Here is an 18,273-nt window from a genome sequence, read left to right on the forward strand (position 1 = left end):
AAGTCTTTTAAATATTAAACAGGAGCTTTCATTTGAATAACAACGAGATTACACGACTCAAGGAGATCCTGGGAGTTAGTAATTCACCACAGGAGGTGTTCATTTATCAATTCAGTGACGGCGAGCTATTAGGATTTCTTCACATACTTGTATCCAACCAATCGTAGTCCTTCCTAGGCAGTGGTACGGAATTCTTCACCTTAGCTTTAGCTCGCTGTTTTGGATCGTTGGAAACTTGGGTCTAGGAAGCATCAAACAAATTTGATGAAACAATTGGTAAACACATACATGAATTACTAGGTAAAAATATCTTGAAGACAATTGCTTGATACTGGCAATTTGTAAATCAGTCGGTTCCAATCTAAAAATACAGGACCTTAAATACGACAAAATGTACAGAGTACAACGCAATACTCTCTCTGAGAAGACTAAGGTTAAACTTTTATTTATTAACTTTCATTATTTTCGATAACTTGAAAAAAAGACGCCACATAATTATATATACCTGTTGGTGATCTTCATGCTTCCGCAGTCTCATGATCAGCGCTCTCTCCCCACTACTACCCACGCTCTGTGAGTACAGCTTCTGCGCGGCAAGCCTCTGTTTCGGGGTGAGCATGCGCTCTACGGCAAGTACAATACGAGCCCACTGAGAGAAAAACAAAATCTCTTTTCATATACAATGAATTTGCTAGAGTGCTTTTCGATTGAGTGTCTTAAAACCAAAGTGATCACAACAGCCAATCACAGCACGGAAATTATCAGCAGGAGCCAATGATAACTTGGCGTAAAAAAACCCGGGAAAACGCGGGTGACACAGTCGCGATGGGTTTTAGTTTTGAATCTGAGTGGTTGAGAAAGTTTTAGAAGTTTTCTGGACCAATCGTATAACGAAATAAAGCCAAGCTAAAGCAATCCCGGATTACTTCTGAGACTCAATTGTAAATTTCTCTAAAAAAAAAAAGAGAAATGTGTGAAAGTTATCTTCTTTTACCTGTCGTGTCCATTCCTTCTCGGTTTCTGCAACCTTGAGGTACGTGTTTCCCATCATAGCAATCAACATATTCACAATCAACAGGGCTCCGAGGATCATAAACAGGAAAAACACGATCTGCAGGAAAGGATCAAGTAAGCAACCGGTTTACGAGTGCAAAACATTAGTACCAGAAAGCAATAGTTATAACCGCAAGAAGCCACTGAAACTCAAAACAAATTCATGAAACAACCTTCAAACAACGGGAAATTGTGAACATCTCGGCTGCCAAAGGTTTAAGTTTTGCATCTCATTTATCAAGGGAGTTTTGCGAAAGTTCTCCTGTACAAAATAACTAATGAAACCCTAGATCATTTCTGCCCTTTGATTGAACATTCCTAGAAGAATTAATCCTCATATCAATGAATAAGGATGGAGGTTTCTTACCAAACCCAGAATCTTAAGTGGCGAGTTACTGTGTGCCACCTGTTCATACAACTCCTGAAATTGAAATTAAAATTGTGAGACTATGTGTTATATTATAGTGATGAGTTGACACAGTTCAATTGGGTAGAAATGAAAAAGGTGGGCATGGGAATTAATTTTTTACAAGCGAACGATGATTAATAAAATATACTGAAAATTGGTGAATTACTGGAAAGAGTGCAGAGCAAGGGATTGAAAAAGAAAAATATTATCTCAAAGCAAATTCACATTATTCAATGACAAGGACTTCAAGGAAAGGAAGAAATTTCCAACATTTTATCTTCATGTACCAGCTACAAGCTGCTCCAGCTACATCTTAAAGTACAGAATTACAGAAAAGCTTTAAAGAGTTTCAGATGTGCCTGTTTAGAGTCCCAACTTGTGTACAAAAAGGTCTTACAGCAGTTTTCAAATGAGTTTCAAATAACCAGAACCACAGTAATTAAAACAGCCAACTGGAGTGAGAGTTGATATCATCATTAGCCAATAAGAACTCCAAGTAAAAACAGGCAAACTGCATGAAATGCAAGTGAAAACAGCTCTCAGTTATTTCATTCACTACTGTCTTTTCCCACATGTTTTGCCGACTTGTCCCAATCATAACACATGTTTAACCACAATTCAGAGCAAACCTCATATTCTCCTAATGAAAGTATAATGAGTCCAAGGCCAGCAGAGAACCAGCGTGTAAAAAGATTTTCCTGGATGGATTTGTCATCATACCCAAGCGTCACCAGAAACATGGCTTAAAAAAAAAAACGAAAAAATTGTAAACAATAACAAATCAATACCAAAACTTTCTCACAAAGCAGCCAACAAAAAAATTGACAAAACATCCACAGTAATGAGGTTGCAGAATTATTTTACACTGCCATTACACAGTAACTGTGCAAGTATGTAATTGTAATTTTCATTTACTTGCCTTCACAATCAGTCAGATTCAAGACAAATCATACAAAGTAACGTCAATTATGATTTATTAATTGTTCAAATACTATCTTTCCATAATGTAAAATGGTGACCGTCATATTTACAGTATCTTAAATTCAGAGATCCCGCTTACTGAACTCAATGATGGAGACTATTCTAGAGGAAAGCACTGCTGTGGAAGAAACTTTTAGGAACAAGATAATTGCCTCATGGCAATTAGATGGCTTAAGTTTATTTGCAGAATCTCAGAAAGTACATTATGCCACTGAAGCTTACAATTAAAGTGAATCACGTCATAACAAACAAATATTGCTCACCTTGAGAAAATCCAATGACAAAAATCATATAAATGATGAAGAAAATGATAAAGTCTCTTCTTAACATCTGATAAATCATAACCACAAATGGCCCGACAAGAGCAAATCCCCTGAAACACAAAATAACAGTCTGTCACAATAGCCATACAGTCTTACCTACATACCTACATCATCAAATGGAAAACGTTTCTGTTCAAGAATGGATTCTACTTGAGAGAAAAGACAGAAATATAGCAAGAGCAGGCTTTAACCCTTTACATTCCAACATCAGTATGCAGATTCTCCTTACTGTTCTCTATACAAGTCATGTCCTATTGTACTTACAAGGAGAATTTTTCTAACAATTAAGAGCTTCCTGAATGAATGAGTTCACGATCATTTTGTTTATTCTCATGGCCTTAATGTTTGATTCAGATCAGCTACTTTTAAGAGAAATGTGATGCTTATTGCTCTGTGAGGTTAAAATGTTCTTGTCCCACCTGCAGAAAGTGAGAGAGTAAGGCCAGGCCAGCACAAGAGCTGCAATAACCAGGTGATCCTCATGATGAGATTTACATGTGAAGCGTGCTGCCAAGCAGGTTAGTAATAACACACATGATAACACCAGCAGGAGGCGCAGAGGGTTGTGAACCTGAACAGAGTATATTGCCAAGTCAAACAGGGTCAATCAAATAAAATTGCTACATAACTACAAATTAAAATAATTCCCATTATCACTTTGATCAGATCCCCACTGCCCCTTCCCTGGCCCAAAGGAGCCTGTACAACTCTGTAACAAAAGTGGGCAATGTAATGTAAATAATTGGTGAGGTACAGTAGCATGATCAAAATTTATTGGAGAGAGATTATTAACTGTTCTTCCTTGTAAGAATTTTGAAAGAAATGACAAGTGAAAATCAAAATGTGAAAAGACAGATCTTTTCCATATATAAAGTCATCAAAGAGAGGTTTTTCATACCATTGTTGAGATTATAAAGTGACAGTGGTAATTAACACGGCTCTTACCAAGTCAAAGACAACAGGCTTGAGTCCCTCCTGAAAAATCACCTCTCGAATGACAAGAAGAATGTAGATAAATGCAAACAACAGCGTTAGGATTTCAAAAGCAGCTCGAACCTGTTGGAAATAAGCTTAATTATTATTCTGTTTCAGTAAAAACACTGCTCGAGTACATCTCCTACTATCATTATGTAAATGGTTACTTCTACATTACCCGCTACTGTTCCTTTAAAAAAAAAAAACATCAGAACTTTGTCTAACACAATCTGCTATTTCTCGATAAAGAAGTAAGCTCCCTATCCCCAGTTAGCACCTCATTTCCAAATAAGCACCCTCCCTAGAGGTGCCATAAGTAAATAAGCCCTTTGGGGCTAAATCAACTCATTATGGTAAGACGTGTTCAAATTTAAAGACGTACATTTGCAGTTACTGTCAATGGTGAGATTTTGCTTACAAGCCCCTTTGTCTAGACAACACTGTTATGAAAACAAAAGAAGCAACAAATACAACAAACGAGAAAAAAAGGGGTGGGGTCAAAGTTGAGAAAAAATGTTCACCCACAAAAATCCTGCTGAGTAATAACAAATATGAGATGCCTTTTAACATTAGGCTTTCAAAGGCATTATTTTTGTTACTAAATTGAAGCAATATATAGTTTTTAAAATAAATTATTTTTGTAATGTAGGGGTCTTTGAGAATGAAAAATCAGGCTCTAGGGAAGGTACTGTGCAATCAAAGTCCAGTTTGTAATATGAAAACATTGTTACTGCCAGAATTTATGTGAACAATGACAAGAAAGAAATTGAGCAAACATTCCAGGACTCTGTCTCCATTCTTAAGTACTGTTCCAAAGAGTTGCTCACAATGACTTCACACCATGAACAAAAAAAGGACAAAAAAGATTTGATGCAATATGTTCTGGTGTACAAAAACCACAAACCTGTTGAGTGCTGTCATTCTTAATTGCGTTGAGGAGAAAACACGGATCACAACTTGAAGTATTTGAAATCTCTAAGGTTAAGGAGGAGTTGATGGACATAGAGCTGCTGTTTTTAGCATGGTCATCACAATTCAGGTCCTAAAATGTACCATAAAAATCATCATTTGATATTTTTGATCATCAAACATAAAAAGAAGACACACGTTACATACACGAGGCAAAAGGAGAAGGAGTGACCAGCATCTAATTTTTCCTTACAGTACTACTGCTGAGTCATTTATTACGATCAAGAGAAATTATAAAGGAAACGATCGCCAACCTAAGAAGCTTTGATTGTTAAATCAATTCTCTTTGTCAGTACCAAAGGAAATGTACAGAGAAAAGAATGGGTAGGTGTAAAGTGTCCAACAAGGAAATGTTAAAAAAATGGGTGGAACTTACATCAAGGGGTCGAAGGAGAACAGCAACACTTAGAGTGATGAGGAAGATGACGTACAGAGCCAAAAGCCAATAAAATCTGGAAAGATAATAAAGAAATAATCAATAAAAACAATTAAATGAAATTTAAACATATTTTAAAGAATGATAATTTAATGAGAAATTAGAACAAGTTTACAATTTATCCTGTGGAGTAGAGTTTACAAAGATATCATGATTTGATGGAGATGTGTAAAGGGAAGTGAATATTGTTTAACCTTGAGAGCTTTCAAAGGAAGTGTTGTTTGACTTATTTTATAAGTCAAACAACAAGTATAAGTATATTTTCTCTCACAGTTTCTCTCCACCCAAGATCAATTCCAACAATATTTCAGAGAAACCTAACAAAATACAGGTGGATAACCTGTGATGGATTAGCAAGGAGCAATACTGTATTTACCCGTAGATACATGTACATGCAGGCTGTACCCACATATAGGCTGCATCTCAAACTTTTGATTAACATTGATGGAAAAAATGATTTAGTGAATTTCAATTTGAAATTGCATATTTATATGTAGCTGTCACAATGAAACACATTACCAAAAAAAAATTGTAAAATTTACAGAGTTGGCTTAAAGTAAAAGAACAAGAGGTACCAGTGACCTTCACTTGGGCTTCCCTCTATAATAGAGTTTGTTACTAAACAGATGAACACAGTCATGGGTAGTGGAGTAACAAAAAAAAAAACTGACAGTACTACGCCCTTCCGTGACTTTTTGGAATCTCTCCAAGTGACAAAAAAACACTTCTGATTTACCTAGATAGGTTCTTTCCACCGCTCCTCACCCTTAATGTGCTAATTTTCATCTTAAAACTTCTACTTAGAGTTTATTCCAAGCATCGTTGAGCAAAAAACTTGGAGTTTAGGCCCAATTAAACCCAACACTATTTGGAATTGTTTTGCTTGTCTACCATCTGATTTGTAACACAAGCCATGGGAACAGTGAAACATCATTGGCTGCTTGATTTAATTCAATTGTCTTATCTCAACTTTAGCAGCTGGATCTATCCGTCTGATTAATTCTTTTTAACACTTCAATGGATGAGGAGAATTATTTGCTTTTCAAAATTGATGGAATGGACTGCCGCATATCTTTATAAGTGCACTCAGTTAAAAAAGGTAAAAAAAAACCTGCAGTCACAAATGATATATTCCAAGGTATATAATTTCTAGGTGTTTGACTTGACAGACTGAGTGTTTTACACACATGATTACTAACACTGGCTGAAGAATATGTCTTGGTATAACACACCTAGAACGACAGGCTCGCCTCCATTTCTCCTTGAGCAAATTGTGCAGGATTCCATCAAATAAGACCAAGTGTGATACCGACTCCTACAGTAAAAAAAGCAAAATCAAATTTAAAATACATCACCTATAGAGAGCTGTCTAAACATTAAACATTAATTTTATTTACTGAAAATAATTTCTACTGGTCCAGGACTATTCTAATCATGGAGGCTTTGACATAACACTGCTATTAATAATGCTGTATTACACAGAGAGAGAAATTATCATATTTAACTACAGAGTCAAAGAGACAATTCCCAACTATATTCAATTGATTGTCAAAAGAGATCAAGGACTGCATTGGTTTTGCTTTACTTCACTCTGGTTAGTTCATAAATTAAACTAATGCCACTTTCTCAACCAGATTCAAAACTTGATTAGCACAATTTGAACTTGGTCACTTGCATTTTTTCACCCTTCAGGCAGTTTGATTGTTTTTCACTTTGAATGCGCATTGACTCCTAAAAATAGTTTTCTTTCTCCTGTCTGGCTATTGTGAGTGTGAATAATCTGCCAGCATTCAATTTTGGTGTCTATATCTGCTTGATAGACTTAATGGAGATGTCCAATGAATACAGGTCTCACCACCTAGTAAGTAAATGATCCATCTGCTACTATCCTCCACTCAGTTTTATTCAGTGTTTAGTTTCCTCATTGAAGTACATACCTCATGTGTGATAAGGTTTAATGCACATTTCTCATTTATCTGCCCTTCAGTTGTCAACTGAAAAATTGAACAAACATAATTCTTTAATTTAATTAGGTGGGTTATATCTTAGGTTAACCAGTCAACTCCCAACAACTCAAATCTTTGAGGGATTGAGAATTAGACAATTAAGTTATCATGGAAACAATTAGGGAAAAATATGATGGTGTTTGCTTTATTTCAGTCCATACAGTGTACATTTTATTTGCTTTTAAATATTAATAGGACTCAAGTGAGTCAAGTGAATGCAAAACATTTACCAAAATAATTTGGATATATGAACAAAGTTGAAATGGTAAATTGGCCACTGTAACAATTACAAAAGCTGACATTTCGAGCGTTAGCCCTCTGACAAAGGGCTAACGCTCGAAATGTCAGCTTTTGTAATCGTTACGGTGGCCAATTTACCATTTCAACTTTGTTCATATATCCAATTATTTCGTTACCCCCACCGACGCAGCCCCAAACAGTGTCTTTCGAAACTATCAGCCTTTATTTACCAAAATAATTGATCACTGACAACCAAACTACATGTCCATGGAAGTTAACCTAGCTAGCTTTGAGGGTAGACATGAGAGGCCATCATTTTTGGCACAATTATCATAAGCTTGGTGAAATGTCGACAGAGACCTCTTCACTGTTACTACAAATTATCAATTATCATTATTAATATTATTAAAATAAAAAGCTATCAATTAAAAAGTAAATAAGAATTTTAATCTCACTGTATCAATATCTTTCAAAGAGAATGCCGCACATGTCACTTCACCATATTTCCAAAATACATCTCTCTCTCTGGTCAAAATGTGATGAAACATCTACCAAGGATATTGAACAAGAACAGGAAATTTACATTTCATGTAAGTACAATAAATTATTGTACAATGTACCAGTAATACTAAACAGACTAAAATACAATAATTGCTGAAGAAATTCATCTAAAAGTTATGAATAAAATAACCTTTGTCAATAATATCTCACTGATATATCAAATATCATTTAACTGATTATTAAAAACTAGATCGTCAGATAATGCAATTCAAGACTTTTTATTGGCTTAGCCATTATGGTATATCAGCCAATATACCATAATCTACAAATATGGCAAGCGTACGTGTCAGCTTAAAATTAAAAGGGAGCTAAAAATTTAATAAAATTTAATAATTTAATTTAACGTTTTTAATAAAACAATTATTCCACTCGCGTTTGTTGGATATGAGATGATTATAGCCAACTCGGTGCTACGCGTCTCGTTGGCTATCTATCATCTCATATCCAACACACGCTTGTGGAATAATTGTCAAATATTGCATTTCTAGTGTTCTGATTTGTCCACTTAACTCCAGGTAACAGTTCATATTCCAAGTCACCTTACAAGGTAATGGATTGTGCCAACTATTGTGGGGCTAATAAATCATGCCAAATACCCAAACATTTCAGACAAAATTTAATAAAACATGCAATTACTCCATTTGCACTTGTTGGACACAAGTTTGGTTATAGCCCTCTCATATCCAACATGGAATAATTTTTAAATAACGTTAAGTTGTTTATCCTTTTTTTGGGATCTTTTAAAAAGGATTTTCATGCAAACAACAGAGGAGCATTTTTATTATAGAAGACAGCCATCAAATAAACAAGGTAATCTTCATTCACAAAGTCATATAGAAGTCACTGACATAAGATTACTGATAAGATCAGTCTACTTAAAATCTATTGAAAATGATTTCAATCCTAGCTAGCCAATCAATCCCGAGACCTACATGCATGTTGACCAATTACAAGTGCTGTTTTATTGTTGCTAGGTAATTCTATTCTATATCAACCAAAAGGCAAGGGTACGGTGTAAGCTCTCATTTCAGCCAAAAATCATCACAGGGTTTTAGTTTGTAAACTAATGAGAAGGTATCATGACTATATACAATGCATATATTACAATTTGCATGTAGTTGTACTGTTAAGCAGTACTGATCATGCATATTATTCATTAAAATCATTAAAAACAAAAACATTTACCTCTTTGCGAGCCAGTTTAGCAGCAAGGGTCAGAGGCGTCAAGCCCTTGTTGTTCACAACAGTGTTGAGTGGCTTTCCACACAGACAAGCACAGTGGCATCCATAATCAAAAATTAGATCATACATATCCTGCAAATGTTCAACATTCAAATAAACTTAACACAACTATTGGGTACCAAAGAATGTGGCTTGCTTCTTAAAGGTTTTGTTTAACATAAAATCAAAATAATTTGACCAAATCTGATGACTACAAACAAAGACAGCCTAAGGGTAAAATACACTAATGATCATCCATAAAGTTAGATGGGAGTGTGACATACAAACTAAGGGCTATTTTAATTCTTCAGGAGCTGCTGATTAATCAAAAATAAACACTTGAGAGAAGAGTGTTCTCCCTGCAGCAATTAAAAGTTTATTTAATGTTTGTGTCATAGAGTTGATTAAAGGGAAAGATCATCTATATCTAATATACTGTAGATTTTGTATTTCTCTGACTTGTACTTGATATTTATCTTTAAAATAATAATTACTCTTATCAAAGAATATTGGTGTTATAGACAAGAAAAAATTGGAATGGATGTACTTGCAGCACCAAAGTGCCCCATAAACTGTAATTATAGTAAGTATCCTTCGCAGTCATTTAGAGTATAATATGCGACAAGCATGTCTTGATTCTTTCCTCTTAACTAACATACTAAGTAAGACTGCAAGTTTTCCCCTCTCCATATCAAAGCTAAGAAGGAAGAAAAATTTTTTTATCATTCCCTACCTTTGATATCAATTCCCCCTTTCTGGTTATCATGCACATCTTGGTTTTTTCAAGTTTACTCTTAATAGAACATTTGTGTTGTTGTTTTTGTTACCCCATTACAAATTAGGCAAAGGCAAAGAAGACATTTTTCTAGAAGCAAGTACTTACCATCTTATTTTGAATAACCATCATATGTAGAACAGTATTGCCATTTGTGTCCTGCTTATTGGGACATGCCCCTTTAGCTAACAAATAGCGCACCATATCCTCTAAACCAAGACATGCTGCAAACGAAAGGGGATATTCCCCCCAATATGTGTTGCTTTAAGAAAAAAAAAGGTCACATCAATTTTACAACTTATCACATTTGGGTGCAAGCCAAGAATGTGTTTTGTAAGATAGATAATAGATAGATAATAACCTTTTAGACAAGGTGCGTTCTCAGAGAAGTGGTTTTCAGAATGGCCCTGTAAGCACCCACCCAACCCACCCCAGGGAAGGACATCCATCACACAGTAAACTCGTGCGTGGGAAATTAACGTCTTCTACACCTACTCCTGCCGGAGACGGGACCTCCATTTATTCATCCCTATCCGAGAAGACTAGAATATCTAACCATTTCTTGATGTTACAGAAAGGAAGCATATTCTTCTCAGTTATTTTAAGACCTTGAGTGTTGGTCCAGCCAGGGCTCGAACCCTCGACCTCCCGCACAGCAGTCCAGCACTCTATCCATTGAGCTACCTGGGAGGCCTGTAACATTTTACAGTTTATAATGAAGCAAAGTGCAAGATGGTTTCTTTCTCAAAAAATTACATGTTACTGTTTCTGAACACAGTACTTTTTAAGGATATAAAATTAAAAAAAAAACACTTTATTCTCAATTACTATAATTAAAATAATTATCATGGTTATAATTAATATTGAAATTTTTATTGCTTTTTGTTCATCTTCCATTTTTTTTTTTGGAGTGCTGTTAAAGTTAAACAAGGGATGAGGAAAGATAGATCGGCATTATTAATTAAAAATACTTTAAAACAAACACAGTTTAACACTTAATAATAATTATAACAATAATATAACACTATAAAACTTTGCTTTCTTGTGTACCTTTCATAATTTGTCTCATCAGTAACAGCAATATTCTCCAGGCCTGCACGATCTTTTCTTGATTTCTGCTGATCTTCAGGGCAAAAGAAAGCTCCATAGGCACGTTCATGTAAGTTGGCACCATTCTTGCACAGAATGTGAACCATGTGTTGATTTTCATTGACTATTGCCATGTGCAGAGCACTTTCACCTAGGAACATAGATCATTATGCTATAAAATGTCTGCATAAAGCTTCATGCTGTTCAGGTTTGAACAGGTACATTTTATGCACATGTAGCAAAATATCAGGCCTTACCAATCTCATGACTAAAATCTAAACATACCATATTCCTTGAATAAGTGTGCATGCATGTTTATTTCAAATTTTAGCTAAAAAAACAAATGCATATGGGAACAAAAATTCAAAGCTTAGTTCTACACTTTCTGCTGTTTCTCAAAAAAGAAATAAGCACCCTGTTCCTAATAAGTGCCCCATTTCAAATTATAACATAACCAAAGTAAAGCGCGCACTCTGATTGGTCAATTTAGTGTCCCCCATTTGCCCATGGGTGTACGCTGCTGACGTGAGCAAATGCAAAGACTATTTTTCCGCGCGCGCTTGTTTTTTCTGGTCACATAAGATTTGTTAAATAAAAGGGAACTCTTAAGCTACAATGTATCAATGTTATGTTATAAAACAAATGGTAAACACCACAGCGTACACTATTGAGTTATGGATGCACTTGGGAGGTTTGCTAAGCACTCAAGAAGCTAGAGTCGCTCTCGGCTATCGCCTCGAGCGACTCTTACGCTTCTTTCGTGCTTAGCAACCTCCCGCGTGCATCCATAACTCAATAGTGTACGCTGTGGTGTTTACCATTTGTTAATAAGCACCCTCCCTAGAGGACTAACAAATTAAAAAGTGAATAATTATTGTAAGTACCCCAGCACTACATAGAGCTAATATGGTATTCGGGAGACATGGGTTATTATGGCATAGGTGCTTATTTCAGTATGTCACCAAAAGTGCTTCAATTCAAATTCCTACAGACAACTTGTTTAATCAGAATAATACACATTTTGACTAATACAATAACTATATGAAATGATATTCATCTCACCATAATACTCATCACTGATATAAATATCATTGACCAGGGGAGGGAATTTCTTTATGATCATCTTGGCTATATCATAGTGCACTCGAGTCGCATTCAAGAAACACAAGTGAAGGACATTTTCTCCCACAGCAGCACGTTGGTTGATATCCCAGCAAACAAATCTTGTCCTACTCAGAGCTATAACAAAAAAATCAACACATGGTATTAGATCCTAAAGTCTGTTTTTGTTATGTGTACCGTAACATTTATTGATGAGAAATGATAAATATTGTTTGAATTCAGACTGAGTTCTTGCTTATCACTCCTGACACACAAAGCTTGCCAGAAAGGTTTCCAACCTCCCTTATTCTTCAGGACTGAATCTAAATGTATTTCACCATTTTATTTATTACTGTGCAGTACTAAATCAGCCTGGGTCTAAAATTAGCCTCCTTTTAATCCTTTGACCCTGAAGAACGATTAACATCTAATTTCTCCTTACAATATCACCCTTGAATCACACCTTGGGTTCATGAGTATACAGGAAATAAACACCAGTGAAAGACACTCTTCACTGTTGACCAAAATCTCCTTGTTGGCACCTTGGGAAATGTGTAAAAAACAGTATGGAGAATGTGCATGCTGATATCAGGGTGTAAAGAGTCAAGCCCTATTCACAAGAGGAACATTATTAACTAGACTTCAAGTTTAAAAGTGGTATGCCGGTAACCAACATGAAAATTCTGGTCACCAATACTGAATTTAATTGGCAACAAGCTGGTTGCAATTTAAGTCTCTGTCAATAGATGCAAGTCTCAAGTTCAGATTTACAACAATCTAGGATTCTCTGACTCCCAGTATCTGCGATTGAATCTCTGATTGTACATGACCTTTGACATGTTTGATCAAAGTTAATAATTAGTTCTTATTAACCAAGGGGGAGGTCTGTATGGGAGAATCTTGACCGAGGTCGCCAGTACAGACCAAACGCAGTGAGGTCTGTACCAGCAACCGAGGTCAAGATTCTCCCATACAGACCGACCTAGCTCGGTTAATAAGATGTTTATAATATGGCTGTTTCTTATATGCCAATTATTTATATTCTTTGTACCTTTTTTTTCTAGACCAGTCTAAATGCCAGTCTAGATGAGAAATCTAGACCGCTTCCAATATTGATGTCAGCTAATCAAATTCGTGAATTCGGTAGTTCCCAGTTTTTGTGAGACACAGCCATATAATAAAGCTTAATATTAACTATGGTTTGAAAAAGCTTGAAATTGTGACCTCACCCAGGCATCGGGCATTACAAGGCACCAAGTTAATACAAATTAAGTACAAGTACTTTAAACATTTGTATCTATCAGCTTATGAATTCATACGAGGCAAACATGAGGTCTGAATTATTAAAAAAGACATACTTTTCTACGAATATGCATATGACGTATGGTATCCAATAAATGTCTACAAAAATGTACCTGAGAGACAACAAAAAGTGATTTTAATCAATGAAATAAAATCCTTGAACAAGTACGTACCAAAGTTTTCATTTAAGGCATATTGATCCGTTGTTCCCACGGCTTCAATCGTATCTTCTACACGACTTGAACACTTAGTGAAGCAGGCCTTCAGAGGGTTTTCTCTCTTAGATGGTTTTTGAACCTTGCGACTCTTAAGCCTCCATTGAATAAGTTCCTCTATATCGACGTCCTTTCCAGCCCCATCGTTGTATAAAAACTTCTCACGAAATCCCTCGATGAGTTCTTCTACTTCGCTGAAGTTCTTCGATGCCTGAGCTCTCCTGAATGCTTCAACAAGACACCCACCGCCGTTTAAATCGACATACTTGTATAACTCATTAGAACTCTTCTGAGTTTGGTTTATGACGCCTTGCCCAGCCCCTTTAGCATCTTGATCAGCAGATGCATCTCCCATGATAAACGTTACTTAAACTTGCATGAATACGGACAAGAACACCCACGATTCAGAAGAAGTACAATGACCAATATGAGAATAATAACGTTGTCATGTCCTTGTTGCCAAGAAGACACCAAAATCCTACTACCAAACTTGAGGCCGATGGAAAAAATGGAAAAAAGTCAGGGCGAACAAATAATTACCATAACCCCTAGGGTGAAGTCTTGCAGTTTGTTTTTAGCGACCAAAGACAAGGAAAACAGAAAAAAGCCAAAACAATGACTATCGCTCCAGCGGACTTCGAGTTCTTGGAAAAGCAGAGAGCGCCTGGTAACAAGGCAGTGTTCGGACTTTCTGCGTACTTCGTATAAGGTTCGTGTTGTGTCGTCGTGTGGTGCATGTAAGTTTTGAGATTTAGACTGTTTGTTCACATCATACTAGCTACTGCAAAAAAAAAAAAAAAAAAAAAATAGCGTGTTTGCCGGTTAAATTGATCGTTGATCGATACTGAGACTAGCATTTATGACAGCCGTCCAAGCTGTTACAACACTGGTCTGATGGCCAACCTTTAACTCGCTGAAGTGAGTAGTAACATGTTACTTCTACCTATAATATTTATACATTATCCAGCAAACAGGCAATGACTCAAATTTATCAGGTTGAAGTTGCTATCCTGATCTGACACTAAATTCTTGTTACCATTTTAGGAGGAAATGTTAAGCAGTTAGACGGGAGATTCAACAATCAGAAATTGGGAGTTTGTACCAAACCCAACAGTCTGTCACCTAATTGTCTACTGTATGCATTAGTCTCAACTGATTTATGATAAGCACCCTTTGTATCTGTGGGGTTTCCTCGGCCAGACTTTGATGGCAAGCTGCGAATATATCAGTCCAAATTTCATTTTCTTTGAAACGCGTCTTATTCTTATGGTTATATTTGGAAAGCCGTCAAAATAGGAGGACATCACACAGTGTAGTTGGGTCGGTTTAAAAAAGAACGACACGCAAAAAATCGCTTCTGGATTTCACATACTTTCAATAAATCAATTTCTAAGCTTTTCGCAGTCGGAGGGTTTCGGTGTCCTAGAAATTACTCATAAATCGAACCTTCGTCGCAACTAAGTGTTTCTGAGTTTTGATTCTAATATCAGAGCTGCATTTCGATTTAGTGATTTCCTTTGAGAGATCACACAAACAGTTTATCTATTCATGCTGCGGTTTACATAACAGTACAATGAAGATCTTTTTGAAGTTTCGTCATAACATCATTAACTACAACTTCTGGTTTGCGCGCTCATATCATGAGCTTTAAGCTCTGAAAAGATTCAATTTTCTCTCCTGAGTGGTTCAAAAGTAAATAAAATTCCAGTCAAGAGACAACTCTGACATCTAAAAAAAAAAAAAAGAAACGGGAATTCGTTGATCCGACCAATACCTATCAATAATAACCAAAGGTCTCTGAAATTAGTTTAGATTTCGTTCATCTAGATCTCTTTGAATTTAATCACTATAGTTGCTTTGTTTTTGCCACTAGAATATTCTCAGCCGGATATATAACACCTATAATGATGTTTTTATCTCATGAGAACACCAAAGGGCAGCTCGCGTTTGAGTCATTAGTGACCTAAAGGCCTGTTTGCATGCGATTGGTAGCTATTGCAAAAAACTCTCTAGAAGTCATTATTCACTCGGTCTTTTTTAGCGTCCTCAACAATAAGTATTTTGCATCGATTGTCTGTCGATGTATATATCAAACACTTTCGTAGTCTGTTTCGGCAAAATCTACTATAGCCATGGCATTCCTTTCAAAATTAATCTGCAGCTGTTCCTCATATTTTTGCATAGTTTTATCTTCTTCAATGTTCCCAGAACAGTCTGGCTGCATTAACGCTTCCGAGTCATCGCATTTTCTGTAATGAAACACCCGCGCAACACTCCAATCAACTTGATCAACAATAAAATTATCTTCAATTGGCTTGCTAATGTGATGTATCCCCACCTCGAATATTCTTCTTGGATCGACAATACATTTAGTCCAAAATGGCGTAGCCTCTTTCGTGCGACGAAAAACCCTTTGGGTTATTAACCGCGAGATTTGCAGATCTTCCCAAGAAGGGTTAAATATCGCGCTCTGAAAACAGTGCCCGCAATGTTCCTTATGGTGAATTTCCTTCAGCAAAACACTCATGTTATTATGATAAAGCGGTACAATAAACTCGTCTAAGTCATTAAAAGCCACAAAGTCAAGATAAGTCATGGACCGGAACAAGCAGTCCATAATTGACAAAGTTTGCCCATAATAATGGATATCGTACTCGCCAATATAAGAAGGTAAATTCCAAAGAAGAACGCGCGCTAATCCCTTTTCTTCGTAATAATCCAAAACGTTTTGTACACTATCAGACATGTTCAAGTTATAAAAAGTAAAATGTGAAGCTCCTAAAATCTGTGAGAGTTCCAAAAACTCCATCAACCTGTCCACCGATATCTCGCCGTGAAGAGGAGGAATACAAATTCCGTATTGCTTGTGACCAACCTTCTCGATTTTTCGGTCGATAAAATTTATGGGCAAAACAAGCGAGCTGCTTTCGGTTTGTGTTTTATAAGTTGAATTATCATACGTAGAGACAATCACAAAACATGGTATGTGGTCCAATTCTGGTGGAACAACGCATGAAGCTATGAAGCATCCAAACGGCATGTAATGGTTTTCGCTATGCTGATAATAAGAGACTCTACTAGTAAAAGATCGTTTTAATTCGCTGTCAAAATGACAGAAAAGCATTGGAAGAGGCTCTCTTGTTGAGGTCAGCAACAAAATTCGCACATACTCCAGAGATTTTCTGTCATCAAACCAAGCTGAATAAGCAATTATTCCTCTTTTCACTTCGCGAAATCTCGACTCTTCCTCTGTCTTTCTGCATGGAGAGTTCTTTCCTTGACTTCTCTCTTTTCCGACATCCCTTAATTCATCAATGCCCACTTGTGGGCCATAACCTTTGTCTTTTTGCATTTTCGATGCTTCTTTATCACGATGGCAGGAAACTTTCGCCATAATACAAGACTCTTCGCTGGGAATCACTGGCACCACACAAATATGAAAATACAAATGAAATAAAAACACCCCGGCGGAAAATAATACGAACAGATGAAAAAGACTCCTTCCTCGGCAACGAAACTTTACGCGAGTGCTTCTCCGCGACATCGGGGTCAGACAGTACAACGTAATTTGTAGTGAACAAGCCATTGTTTACTTTCTTACGCAGAATGGAATATAGCCTATCCACCACAAGATACCAGCCCCATCTAATAATTAACATCTCGGGGAAGTAATCAAATATTCCTGACGTGAGTTTCTCCGAGAATCGCCGCAGGCAGATCTGTTTTGACTTGTGTTTAATGGTACAGTTATCAAGGAGGGTTCTGGAATAATAGCGATTCTTGGTCAGACCCTTATGCAAGCCTCGAATTACTCTCTGCTATTTCATGCGAGCACACACTGTCACAGGATGTCACCACTCAAACAGGCCACAGGCACCTGTCAGCTACCTACTGCATGGGATAACTAAAAAATGGACAGTCAAAGACTGCATGTGGGCACTTGTAAAGCCTAATTTTTAATTTGTAGCATTGAAATGAATTAGAGGTTGTATAATGATGCTAGAAGGTAGTGTTGCAGAACATTTGTCTCAAAAGCAAAACAGAGAACAAGATTTTCTTCGCAAAAACCAAAAATTTGTGTAGTGCGCCCGAGCCCTTAGCGGTCCTTTTCGCCAGATGTCGTTGATTCGAACAGTAAAGTTCTCTCTTTTCAAAGCTAACATGATATGCAGGTCACGTCCATCGAGATGTTTCTGCGAGGAAAAGTAATTAAGCATCGGCAATTATTTTAAAAAGGTAATTTCTTTGGATCTACATAATTTGCTGATTGAAACGGTAGAATGCTCTCCCCCTAAAAAAAAAAGAAATTCCTCTTAGTTGTATGATCAACCACAAACTAATCTTGCTTGCTCAAGCCCTACTGGGGAACATTGTCCCTCGGTCGTTTTTATACGGACCAAGCTGCGCTCGGTCCGTACTGCCACGATTCGTATTGGCCAATATTCCACAGTACGGCCCTCGCGATCGGCAGTAAGAAGTTAATCTTTCAAATTTGAGGACTATGTTAACAGCATTAGATCCCTTGCACCTATGTCAGTGACATGTTTGTATGGGGAGAATTCAGAATCAGAGATTGCATTTAAAGGATATCTGCTGGTTGGAACAGCACTTCCATAT

At 36.6% G+C, this 18,273-nt stretch overlaps 2 protein-coding genes across 2 annotated transcripts in view; both read right to left on the reverse strand.

Annotated features, from left to right (window-relative positions):
- Positions 1 to 14,313, reverse strand: part of LOC111324389 (transient receptor potential cation channel subfamily V member 5) — a 15,470-nt gene extending 1,157 nt beyond the window's left edge. The window contains exons 1-18 of the mRNA XM_088751665.1: positions 13,615 to 14,313; positions 12,101 to 12,277; positions 11,000 to 11,189; positions 10,058 to 10,211; positions 9,139 to 9,267; positions 7,848 to 7,940; positions 7,084 to 7,140; positions 6,379 to 6,461; positions 5,087 to 5,162; positions 4,646 to 4,783; positions 3,712 to 3,822; positions 3,186 to 3,337; positions 2,707 to 2,816; positions 2,092 to 2,204; positions 1,421 to 1,474; positions 995 to 1,111; positions 506 to 649; positions 1 to 241 (exon numbers count right to left, since the gene is read on the reverse strand). The exon at positions 1 to 241 is cut by the window's left edge and continues 1,157 nt beyond it. Of these exons, the coding sequence (XP_088607791.1) occupies positions 140 to 241; positions 506 to 649; positions 995 to 1,111; positions 1,421 to 1,474; positions 2,092 to 2,204; positions 2,707 to 2,816; positions 3,186 to 3,337; positions 3,712 to 3,822; positions 4,646 to 4,783; positions 5,087 to 5,162; positions 6,379 to 6,461; positions 7,084 to 7,140; positions 7,848 to 7,940; positions 9,139 to 9,267; positions 10,058 to 10,211; positions 11,000 to 11,189; positions 12,101 to 12,277; positions 13,615 to 14,011 (2,397 nt within the window). The 5' untranslated portion in view covers positions 14,012 to 14,313 and the 3' untranslated portion in view covers positions 1 to 139. The remainder of the gene's footprint in view (positions 242 to 505; positions 650 to 994; positions 1,112 to 1,420; positions 1,475 to 2,091; positions 2,205 to 2,706; positions 2,817 to 3,185; positions 3,338 to 3,711; positions 3,823 to 4,645; positions 4,784 to 5,086; positions 5,163 to 6,378; positions 6,462 to 7,083; positions 7,141 to 7,847; positions 7,941 to 9,138; positions 9,268 to 10,057; positions 10,212 to 10,999; positions 11,190 to 12,100; positions 12,278 to 13,614) is intronic.
- Positions 14,314 to 14,891: 578 nt separating this feature from the next.
- Positions 14,892 to 17,536, reverse strand: LOC111324419 (beta-1,4-galactosyltransferase galt-1-like). The gene has a single exon (XM_022927966.2). It carries the CDS (start codon positions 17,240 to 17,242, stop codon positions 15,746 to 15,748), a length of 1,497 nt encoding a protein of 498 aa, XP_022783701.2. The 5' UTR covers positions 17,243 to 17,536; the 3' UTR covers positions 14,892 to 15,745.
- Between the last annotated feature and the right edge of the window lie 737 nt (positions 17,537 to 18,273).

This window comes from Stylophora pistillata, chromosome 1 (genome assembly GCF_964205215.1).
Source record: "Stylophora pistillata chromosome 1, jaStyPist1.2, whole genome shotgun sequence".
Classification (NCBI taxonomy): domain Eukaryota; kingdom Metazoa; phylum Cnidaria; class Anthozoa; order Scleractinia; family Pocilloporidae; genus Stylophora; species Stylophora pistillata.